Below are 12,399 nucleotides of genomic sequence, written 5' to 3' on the forward strand. Positions count from 1 at the left end.
ACTTTATTTGGAGGAAGTGAAATGAAATCATTCATAATCACACTTCTTTTTCAATTGAGGAGGTAAATATTCAGATCAAGCACATCTATGAAGACTATAAAGAAGCGTGGAAAGGAAAAATGGAACAACGAAGCAAAGAAGATATATGGTATCCGCCTCCACCAAACTATCTAAGTTTGATCAATTTTCAGTAGTTTCAGCAATTCAAAGAAATCATAGTGGTGATATTCTGGGCATCAAAATAGAAAAAGTACAAACCACTATTCCTTTAATTGTAGAAGCACAAGCAACGCTGCTCGCAACCAATATGGCTTTAACTCAAAGACTTGCAATAATAGAAGGACATTCCCAATCAGTGATTACATCAATTGAAAGCCCAAATACCCCTTCATTCTAGAAAATTTCAACAATTATTGGGGACATTCAACACATAGCCAATCTTCATCAAGACTGAAAATTTGCTAAAATACATCGACCCCAAAATCGATGTGCGCACTCAGTTGCCTAATGGGCAGTTACCAATCATGTTTTTGGAAGCCTACCCTTAGATAAAATTCTTAGATGTTTTTTGTATATTGATAGTGGAAAGGATCTTCCTTAAACTTTGTTTCTTTCTTTCTTATATAATTTGCTTGATTAGAAAAAGAAAAAAAGTACGAATTTATCACTAAAAACTTCTTTTTGTGGTAAGAACATGTCTCCGCAAATAATATTGACCGAAAAAATCAATTCTAACACATTTTGTGTCTCTTACGACGATATTTGTTTGTTGTAAAATGTGTTGCATAATATTTAACTACTTGTGGTTATTTAACTGTTTGCAGTGGGTAATTAGTATATAACTATTTGCGACAACATTAAATCGCCGCAAAAGCTCACCATTGAAAACAAAAAACACCAAAACGATGTGTTTTGTAGCATAAGCCCTAAACCCCTCCCCCCTTATGTTTTCCTCCTCCCAGTCGGATAGCCTGTCTCTCTCTTCTTTGTATTTGAAAATGTTGCCCTCCACAAGCCATTTGCCTACTACCGCGCCTGTCGCTGTCTTGTCTAGCCAATGATTAGTTTCTTTTTCTTCCTTCTCTCTCTAGCTCTCACTCGATCCCACTTACAACCAAGATAGCAAACAATTGGAACCTGCAATTATCTTCACGAGAGAGGTTTAGTGAAGATGGGAAATTTAGAACCATTTTAATCCCGTAAGAGATGCCTTGATCAACAAAGCAAGAAATGTTGAGAGGTCAAGGGATTGCCTCCATAAGATCCAAGAGACATAGCAATTTAGATACAAGTGAGAGAGGGATTCTTCCCTCCATTTTACAGGTTAGAACAAATGATCAAATCCTTATTGATGGGGAGGAAGTTTTTTAGAAGAGATTTTATCGCTAAGATATTATTATAAAAAGAGTTAAATGGGCTATTCTTTATGGGGCTCGGAGGATTATTGGATTTCCATGCAAAATGTTTTTGTCAAAACATTCAAATTGAACAAATAAAATAATAATAATAATAAAACCGGATACTGATTGTAAATCTGGGTTTCGGGTTTAAAATTTGGTATTCAGATTCCGGTCTCGAATTTTTTCAAATCGGATTAAAAAAATTCAACTCAGATGAACAGTCTTATGGCCCATTGGCCGAAATCAAGAGTACAAAAAATCATGAAAATGGCATTCTCTTATCAAGAAATCATGACATTGGAACAATTCAATTGACCCTAAATTTTCTCCCCAAATAGATAATTTTCTTTCCCTAAATAAACAATTTTATTGGATAGATGTTATCTCAGGTAAGAAAAAAAAAAAAAAAAGTGACCTTTTCGAATCTCAAATATTTTACTCAGCCCGTACGTTCAATATATGTCATGCCATCTATATATAGATCACTATAGTCAGCTGGCTTTCCCACGCGTAGAGGTTACTAGCTAGCTAGAAAACCAACACCCCCGGTAAAAAAATAAATAAACAAAGAAAGGCAAAGAAGTCCGCCCACAAGCGCGTTTAATGCTTCAAGGAAAGTGCCAAAATAACCGCCTGTGACTCGATGCACTATTACATCATGTAAAACGCTGGACTTTGTCAAGAAGGTTGCACAGTAAGCGTGAAACCAACCTTCGGAATAATGTGCTAGCTAGCTAGCTGCATGCGTAGCTAGCTGTGGCTTTTGCCACACGAAACTGATCATCTTCATCCACCCACATCTCTTCACAATTTGCTGAAAGTGCTATAAATTAAGCTAGATAGTCACATAACTTGATCTCCATCCATAACCTTTGCACGCAGGTTAAACATTAACATTTCTATAGTCATGGCTTTCAATATTCGAGCCCATAATGATCACCGCATCATCTGTAGCCTTGTTATAATAGTATTATGTTCATTTACACTAGTGGAGAACACAGTCGCAGTTGTGAGCATCGCTTTTCTTTCAACGTCCATTTATATAATGTTTTTAGAAGAATTTTCTCTTTTTTTCACGTATTCTCATGCAATTAAATCTAATTAAGCTAACGGTTTTGACATATATATATATATATATATTTTCAGTGGCTCAATCACGGGGGAGATCTTACAAATCGGAGGCACGCATATGAAGAAGTTATCAACCCGAAGAAAATGTCAAAAATGCGGCTGAAATGGACATTCTTCGCCGGTAAAGACATATCTGCGACACCCTCAGTGGCCAATGGTGCGGTCTATTTCCCATCATGGAATGGATATTTGTATGCTGTTAATGCTTTCAATGGTGCATTGATATGGAGGCAGAACCTTACTAAATTAACCGGAATGGCTGGCACCGGAATCGTAGTAAACGTAACCGTATCGAGATCGACGCCGACGATATACGGTAACCTTTTGATTGTTGGAATTTATGGACCGGCTGTTGTGATTGCTCTGGATCGATCAGATGGGAGGCGCCTTTGGTTGACCCAACTTGATTCGCGTCCTCGATCACAGATCACCATGTCTGGCACAGCTCACAGGGGGTACCTAGCTAGCTAGTACTCAACCATTGAAATATATTAATAATTATTTACATTCATATTTATAAATAATAACCAGCTTCAATAATATTGGTTTTAAATAGCTTTCATTTCATAATTAGTTCTTTTGTTCAGGGCATTCTATGTTGGGGTCTCATCACTGGAAGTAGGATTACCAGCAAATCAATGTTGCACATTCGGAGGCAGCTTGGCGAAGCTTGATATTCAAACCGGTAGAGTCGTTTGGCGGACCTACATGCTTCCCGATAACGGTGGGAAATTAGGAGGTTATTCAGGTGCTGCTATATGGGGAAGCAGCCCTTCCATCGACGTAAAGAGGAAACATGTTTATGTAGGAACGGGGCAACTTTACACAACTCCACCCGAGGTGGCAGAGTGTCAAGCGAAGCAGAACAATCAGACAACAAAACCTAGTCAACCTGATCAGTGCATTGGGGAAGATATCCATTACAATTCAATTTTGGCCTTGGAGTTGGATTCCGGGAGGATCGTTTGGTCCAGCCAACTTGGGGGCTATGACGTATTCTATTTCGCATGTCTAACCCCTAATAACCCTGATTGTCCGCCAGGGCCTAACTTAGATGCCGACTTTAGCGCGGCTCCCATGCTTCTTAGCATAGATGCTAATGGAACGAAACGTGACGTTGCGGTTGCCGTGCAGAAAAGTGGGTTTGCATGGGCTCTAGACCGCGATAATGGCAACATAGTCTGGTTTAAGGTATGATTCTAATCCAAATAGTGGATATTAAAGTTCGCTGTTTTACATTGTAGCAAATGTGTAGAACGAGTAACTTTCATTTTTTTTTTTTTTTTTTTTTTAATAAAACCTTCAAACTTTATTTAAAATAAGCTTCAACAGTTCAGACTCTCTAGACCAAAGAGGGACTCCCGAAACCAAAAACTTGTCAAACATAATAGAAACACTCTAACAGCCAATTAAAACAGCTAGCCTCTAGAGTCTAGACTCTAAACGAAGGCAAACCCAATCTGTCCATTCGAAGCACCCCTTTACTCGCCGTGGGATCGAAGCCCCACCAACAAACCTCAACACAAACCCAGCCTCTCCTTCCCTAGCCAAGTAATCTGCCGTTTCATTGGCCTCCAGAACTGATGCGAGATTGAGTAAGAGATCGACGAAAGCGCCACCTGCAATTCATCCCAAAAATCCCACAGGTACCACACGGTGCAAACGTGCCTTTGTACCCATTTTATAAACACTGCCGAGTCCCCTTCAATCTCTACTTGTGAGTATCCCAAAGATTGACACAGACGCACCCCACCTAGTAAAGCTCTCAACTCAGCTTCTGTGTTAGTACCGAATCCATAGTTTTCTGAGAACCCAGCTAAGAAACGGCCATCGTCATCTCTAATCACCCCTCCTCCACCACAAGTCTTGGGATTGCCTCAACAACTACCATCTATGTTAAGCTTCACCCACCCTGCAGCTGGTCTTTTCCACCGAATCAACCTAGGCAACCTGCTCTTGATAGCGCAAATTAGGACTTGCAATTCTTCCAGTAATTTCCTATCCGCACGAGATAGAGCTGACACCTGCATGAGAGAATCAGAAATGGTCCTCAACCAGTATTTAATAGATAGCCACACTGAGTCCACTAGCCCAAAACTCCCTCCATTCGGGCCTTGCATCTTCTCGCCCATAATCTCCAAACAATCAAGCCCAACACCAAGCCAATTAACACGCTCCTTTGCGATGACTTTTTGGCACAACTATACCACATGGTCACTCTGCCCCACCAAGTAAACTACCCCAAGCAATTTACTCCCAGAGCCAGTGCAGCCCTCTTCCAGACTTCTCTCGCCAACTCTCCCATGCTAAAAATATGATCCAAGGTTTCCACCTTCCTATCTACACAACAATCAAATCTTGAAACTAAAGGGATTCCAAGGGAACGAATGCGTTCATCCACCGGCAAATAATTAAACCTTGCTTTCCATATACAGATTGCAGCTTTTTTCGGGAGGTTCTTCTGCCAAAGCCACTCCGCCCATGGTGCCTCATCATTTCGCACCCTGGAGACTTCCCATGCCGAAGCCGTAGTGAATACCCCATCTCTGCTAGGCTTCCACACCCTTAAATCCAAGCCACGCCACGTCTATATCCTCCCACCTCATTTACGATTTCAACCGATTTAGTAGGACCAACCAGATAGTGTAGCAAGTTTACATCCCATTCCCCATCTATCCAACAATCTTTAACTTTGAGTCTCGGATTCTCAAGGGTTGCTGATTCACAAAAGGGGGCCATTCGCCAGCAACCTGTCAATCCAGAAAGAAGCTTTTCGCTCCCTAATACATACCTTCATATTAATCACCACCTCAGGAAGAACCTCCAAAATTGCCTTCCAGAACCTTGAGTCCGAAGGCTTTTTTTCACATAGTGCAAGGCGCTCTTTCTTAACATATTTAGCTCTGAGAAATTTAGTCCATAAGTTGTCCGAAGAAAGTAGTTTCCATGCAAACTTCACGTGTAGAGCTCGTTGGACCTCAAAAAAGTCCCGCAGACCTATCCCCCCTCCTTAACAGGTTTGCACAGCTTGGACCATGCATACCATTTCTTCCGCCCCTTACCATTTGCTTCTCCCCGAAAAAACGAGGAGAGGATTGAATTTAGCTTGGCCAGAGTAATACGCAGCACATTCAAAACAGCAAGCGAATGCGTTGCCATGCTTGAGAGCACATGCCGAAGTGTTGGTTTTAGAAATCAGATTGCAGAAAAATAGTGAAAGCAGGGAAGAAAACAGGGGAGAACTTCAACCAACTATTATTTGATTGATTATGATGTTCTGCCGTTTACAGTTCACCAAAATACATCTTATATGCCATCTTGAGAAAAATAACAATTAATAACATATTTTTTCAAAGCAGAGTAATAAATTAGATGACTAATAGTAGCAGAAAAATAAATATAGTTTGTATAGAAAACTGCATCAGTCTTCAATACTCCTCCTTGATGCATTTTCTTCAACTCCAAGCATCAAACGCAGCTTCTGAAATTTGTCTCTAGGAAGTGCCTTTGTAAAGATATCAGCCAATTGTTCTTCTGACTTGCAATACTTCAACTCAACATCTCCATTAGTAATTACTTCTCTAAGATAATGATACTTAATAGCAATGTGCTTGGTTTGGCTATGATAAACTGGATTTTTTTCCATTGCAATTGCTGATTTATTATCACAGAAAATCTCAACTGGAAGTTGTTGCTTTGCTCCCATATCTTCAAGAATTCTAGTCAGCCATATAGCTTGATTTATAGCATTGGTAGCAGCAGCAACATACTCTGCTTCTACTGTAGATTGAGCCACGGAACCTTGTTTTTTTGAACCCCATGAGAAAATTCTAGATCCCAAATTAAAACAATAGCATGATATACTCTTCATATCATCAATAGAACCAGCCCAATCACTGTCAGTGAACCCAATTAATTTTGAATAAGAACACGGTTTGAAAGAAATACCATACTTCAAAGTTCCTTGAACATATCTCAACACTCTTTTTGCATCACCAAAATGCACTTGACTGGGATTTTGCATGAACCTTGACAACATGCTTGTAGCAAACATGAGATCAGGTCGAGTAGAAGTGAGATATAGCAAGCTGCCAATCAAGCTTCTGTAAGAAGCCCCATCAGTTAATTTTTCCCCATCTTCTTTTTTAAGTTTTTTATTTGCAATTAGAGGAGTTGCCGTTGGTTTGCAATCAGCCATATTGAACCTCTTAAGTAAATCTTCAGCATACTTCTTTTGAGAAATGAAGATGCCATCATCTTGACATACTTCCATACCAAGAAAATAATGCATTAAACCCAAGTCACTCATTTCAAAAGACTTCATCATCTCTTGCTTGAATTCTTCAATCATCTTTGAGTCATTTCTAGTTATGATTAAATCATCAACATATAAGGAGACTATGAGCAGATTTTTACCTTTGATTTGAACATAAAGTGTAGGTTCACGCACACTTTTCTTGAAGCCTTGTTCACCAAAGTAACCATCGATCTTGCTATACCATGCTCTAGGTGCTTGTTTAAGCCCATATAAAGCCTTTTTTAATTTAAGCACCCTGCCATCTTCCTTGTTAAAACCCTCGGGTTGCTCCACCTACATTTTCTCTTCAAGTTCTCCATTGAGGAAAGCTGATTTAACATCAAGTTGAGAGATCTTCCAACTTCTTTGAGCAGCAAGTGCACAAACAGTTCTTATATTATCTAATCTTGCCACAGGAGCATAGGTTTCATTGAAATAGATTCCAGCCTGCTGTGAGTACACTTTAGCAACTAATCTTGCTTTGCATTTTTTTAATGAACCATCAGGATTAAGCTTCCTTTTGTAAATCCATTTAACTCCAATGATTTCTTTGCTATCAGGACAAGGAACAAGCTCCCAAGTATTGTTCTTTTCAATCATCTTAATCTCCTCCTTCATTGCATCAACCCAAACTGATTCTTTTACAGCTGCTGCAAAGCTTTTAGGTTCTAAAGACATATAATTGCAAGATTCATAGATTTCATTCAAAGGTCTCAGCCTTCCTGGAGGTTGTTTCAGGAGTAGACTGATCTGAGAACTCAAGGTTACTGTCAACCCTTTGTTCTAAAGTTGGAGTTGCTGGTTGACTGTCATCATCATTTTCCATTCTTGTCTCAGGTTCTTCAATTACTGGTATGGTAAGTGGCTGAGTTAATTCTTCAGCTTTCTCCCAATTCCAAGTTGAATACTCATCAAACACCACATCCCTACTTGTAACCAGCTGCTGTGATTTTAAGTTGAAGACCCTATATCCTTTGGATTGAGAGCTATATCCAAGTAAGACTCCCTTTGCTGACTTTTCTTCCAACTTGTGTCTTTTTTGTTCAGGGATATGCATATAACAAATGCATCCAAAAACTTTCAGATGCTTAGCAATAGGTTTGATCCCACTCCAAGCTTCAATGGGAGTTAAATTTTTTGTAGGTTTTGTAGGACATCTATTCAGGAGATACACAGCTGTGTTAACAGCCTCAGCACAAAATTTTTTCGGAAGTCCTTTTGCCATTAGCATAGACCTGGCCATCTCCATGACAGTCCTATTTTTCCTTTCCGAGACTCCATTTTGTTGTGGAGTATATGCAACAGTCAACTAGTGTTCCAACCCTTCATTTTTGCAAAACTCATCAAACTTTTTAGAGTTAAACTCAGTGCCTCCATCACTTCTCAAAGTTTTGAGTTTTCTACCACTTTGGTTCTCAACAAGCAATTTAAATTTCTTAAAAATTTCAAATGCTTCTGATTTTTCTTTGAGAAAGTACACCCAAGTCATTCTAGAAAAATCATCAATAAACAAGATGAAGTACCTGTTTTGACTTTGTGAAGGAGTTCTCATAAGACCACATAAATCTGTATGCACAAGTTTCAAAACTGTTTTGGCTCTCTATGCTTCTCCTTTTGGAAAGGATTCTCTATGTTGTTTCCCCAACATGCAACCTTCACACATGGCCATATTCTGATCCAGAAGAGGTAAGTTTCTCATCATATTTTTTTTATTTAACAACCTTAGTGCATTAAGGTTATAATGTCCAAACCTTAAGGTAGTTTCATCATTTTTAACCACAAGAGCCTTCGGGTATTGCCAATAAATAGGAAAGTTTCTCCCATTTCCCATCTTCACTTCAGCCACCACATGATTGTTGTTCTTTATATCATAAATAGTGCACTGATCATCTTCAAAGTGAAGGGAGTATCCATTTTGCATCATCTGTCCAACACTTAGCAGACTTTGATCAAGGCTTGGAACTAGCAACACATCATTTATAAATCTGCTTCCCCTTTTGGTTTCCAAAACTACTGTGCCTTTCTTACTTGCCTCCACCAGATCACCATTTCCGAGTTTGATTTTTACCTTAACAGAATCATCAATTCAAGAAAATAGACTTGAATCCAGTGTCATGTGGTTGCTACAGCCACTATAGAGAAACCATTCCCTTTTTTGTTCACCAGCCACTTGACAAGCATAAAACAACTGCTCTTCCTTATCCTCTGTGAAATTTGCTTGTTGATTCTTGTCTCTAAACCTACAATCCTTTTCTTCATGGCCAAACTTTTTACAATTTGTACACTGAGATTTACTACGATGAAAGCAATTTTTCTCCAAGTGATTAGTTTTCTTGCAAATACCACAAGGTTGAAAATTACCTTTTGTAGCAAACTTTTTCTAATGACTCTCTCCATCTTTTGCCTTGCCCTTATACCCCTTTTTGAAATTCTTTTGCTTCTAATTTTTGAGATTGACTTTCAACTGAAATGCATTTTCAAGAGTAGCTTCATTCCTCCTATCAAGCTTTTGTTCATGTGCTTGTAGCTTCATTCCTCCTAACTGAAAGTGTAGAGAGATCCTGAGATTCTTCAATGGCAGCAACCATCGAGTCATATTTCTCAGTTAAACTAATGAGGATCTTTTGTACGATTCTCTCATCAGTTATGTCCTTTCCATAAGCCCTCATTTGATTAACTACTTCAATGAGTTTTGAGCAATACTCTTTGGCAGTTTCAGAATCTTTCATTTTAAGATTCTCAAGCTCCCTTCTCAACCCTTGAAGCTTAATAGTTTTAACTTTGCTATTTCCTTGAAACTCAATTTGTAAAATTTCCCATGCTTATTTAGAAGTTGTAGCTCTCATTAGTCTTGGAAATATACATTCACTTACAGCTTGTTGCAGAGTGAATAATGCCTTTGCATCCTTCTGTTTTTCCAGCTTGACTTGACTTGAATTTGAACTACCACCACTTGAGCTTTCGTTGACTGTAGGAATTTCAGACTCGATTACATCCCATAGATCAAGAGACAAGAACAAAATCTTCATTTTTATGCTCCAGTAGTCATAATTTTAACTAGAAAAAATAAGAATTGAAATGGATGAACCAAAGGCAACCATTTTTCCCAAGAAGATCGAAACGTGCTCTGATGCTAATTGTTGGTTTTAGAAATCAGATTGTAGAAAAATAGTGAAAGCAGGGAAGAAAACAAGGGAGAACTTCAACCAACTATTATTTGATTGATTCTGATGTTCTGCCGTTTACAGTTCACCAAAATACATCTTATATGCCATCTTGAGAAAAACAACAATTAATAACATATTGTTCCAAAGTAGAGTAATAAATTAGATGACTAATAGTAGCGGAAAAATAAATATAGTTTGTATAGAAAACTGCATCAGTCTTCAATACGAAGTGAAATTAAACGCCCACCCTGCGACAATAGTTTTGCCTTCCAACCCGCCACTTTCTTCCTTACTTTGCTGACCAGTGGCTCTAACATACGAGCTGTAAATCTCCCTGAGGCTAGCGGAACCCCCAAATGAGATAAGTTACCGGAAATGAACCTTCATGGAAGCCCGTCAAATGAAGAAGACTTGCTCTTCGGCAAAATAAAATTTTCTTGGAAAGAATGAGTGCCGACTTTTCTTTATTGACTAACTGCCCCGACTACTGCTCATAAATTTCTAATGTCTTCAATAGCATCCTCATCGACCTTTTTTCACCATTAGAGAATATCAATAAATCATCGGCATAAAGCAAATGAGACACCAAAGGTGCCCCGCGAGGATGATAAAATGAGCCAATTTTACCTTCTTCGAATCTCTTCTTAATCAACCTAGACAGCACCTCTTCCATAGTATTGAACAAATACGGTGAAAGCAGATCCCCTGCCTTAGAGTAACTTTCAGTTATATAGATCTAAACTGATCTAAAGGTGGTCATGAATTTTGCAGTTGGCTGGACCGGGTGGATTGGAAGGAGGAGGGTATTGGGGTGCAGCAACAGACGAGAGAAGGGTGTACACAAACATAGCTAACAGCAACAGAACACTCTTCACTCTCCAACCATCAAACCAGACAACGACGGCCGGCGCATGGGTGGCTCTTGATGCGAATTCTGGAGAAATATTGTGGTCGACGGCGAACCCCAGTAATGAGACTGCCAGTGGACCTGTCACGCTAGCGAATGGAGTTCTATTTGCTGGGTCTGTAGCTCCAAATGGTCCGGTATATGCGATGGATGCAAAAACTGGGAAAATCCTGTGGTCAAATAATACGGGTGCTACTGTCTTCGGGGGTGCAGCAGTGAGTTACGGATGTGCTTATATTGGGAGTGGATATTCGATTGGCCTGGCACGATTCCACCCCACATGGACTACCGGAACTTCACTCTTTGCTTTCTGCGTTCAGTGAGAGTCCCATCGATCCTTAATAAATAAGACAGTAAATTAAAGGCAAAGAATAATATATATAAACCTCAAGATTTAAGTCACCTTTGATCATGTTGAGATATATTATATATATGTGGATCGATCGACCTACTTAAAATAAAGTTTTCGCTATATATATATATAATTAATAAGTTTAATTATTTTTATAAACAAATGGGTCGCTGTCGCACATCACCATGTATTTTTATAGGCTTTGTTTGGAATATAGGCTCATCTCAACTCATTTGAGTTAGTTTAAATTTAAGCTTAGCCTAGTATTCAAACACACAATTTGTAAATAATTAAACATGACTCAACTCAAGATTTTTTTTACACGTGGAACCTATAAAACTCACTACACATCTTAACTCATTATTATTCATAAAGAATCTAACTCAGCTTAACATCCAAACGTAATATTAAGATATAACACATCACCATGTCATGTGACTTGAGATAACAAAACTGATTAGATGCATGACAAAATTTATAATAAATAGCATTACTTTTAAGCAAAACAATATAGATCGAGTGGATCAGCTTTTCTATGGGAAAACAGAAACTTGATTAAAACAGGAGCCAAAGTTGCTTGGGATCATGTTTGCTACCGGCCAAGTACCATTGGATTGGAGATCCAGAAATTAAAAATGTCGTTCCTTTGAAGTACTTCTGCTAGCTAGCTAGGCTAAACCATTCGTGAGTATATCAAGTGCTTTGGAAACTGGATGTCCCAAATGGTGGACTTTCTGTCAGTAAGGCTTAGGAAGGTATTCACTTCCGATCAATAGATTACGCAAGGAGATAAGTACGTACGAGGTATCATTTAGTTTAGGAAAACTCTATTTGGCAGCCACTGTTTGCTGCACTCATTTACACACATGACGTATCATCCAATTTCCCTCTTCCCCCAAACGCACGAACTCGGTTTCATTTTGAATTTGCCCTTTCATCGTGCATTTCATTCCTCTCCCCCAACCCCCTGCAATTCCTCCCTCCCTGTGTAGTCTCCCATCCCTTCTCTTTCCTTATTCTCCCCCCCACGCCCCCCCCCCCCCCCAGACTCCTCTACCCTAAGCGAGGCCCAGCATTGCGATTTTGAGTTCCTCCGCCGAAGGCCCAAGCTCCTCGCAGGTGATATCTTCTTCTTCTTCTTCTTC

The 12,399-nt window shown here is 39.2% G+C and overlaps 1 protein-coding gene across 2 annotated transcripts; it reads left to right on the forward strand.

Annotated features, from left to right (window-relative positions):
* Positions 1-970: 970 nt before the first annotated feature.
* On the forward strand, positions 971-11,305 carry LOC121254000 (polyvinylalcohol dehydrogenase-like). 2 transcript variants are annotated; one of them, XM_041153952.1, is made up of 4 exons: positions 971-1,323; positions 2,547-2,986; positions 3,119-3,722; positions 10,767-11,305. In XM_041153952.1, the coding sequence occupies exons 1-4, from the start codon at positions 1,231-1,233 to the stop codon at positions 11,223-11,225; spliced, it is 1,596 nt and encodes a 531-aa protein (XP_041009886.1). In that variant the 5' UTR covers positions 971-1,230; the 3' UTR covers positions 11,226-11,305. The 2 variants fall into 2 exon arrangements, with proteins under 2 accessions (XP_041009886.1, XP_041009885.1); XM_041153951.1 differs by lacking the exon at positions 971-1,323 and adding an exon at positions 2,114-2,409.
* Positions 11,306-12,399: the final 1,094 nt, after the last annotated feature.

The sequence above is a fragment of the Juglans microcarpa x Juglans regia genome, chromosome 3D, assembly GCF_004785595.1.
Source record: "Juglans microcarpa x Juglans regia isolate MS1-56 chromosome 3D, Jm3101_v1.0, whole genome shotgun sequence".
Classification (NCBI taxonomy): Eukaryota; Viridiplantae; Streptophyta; class Magnoliopsida; order Fagales; family Juglandaceae; genus Juglans; species Juglans microcarpa x Juglans regia.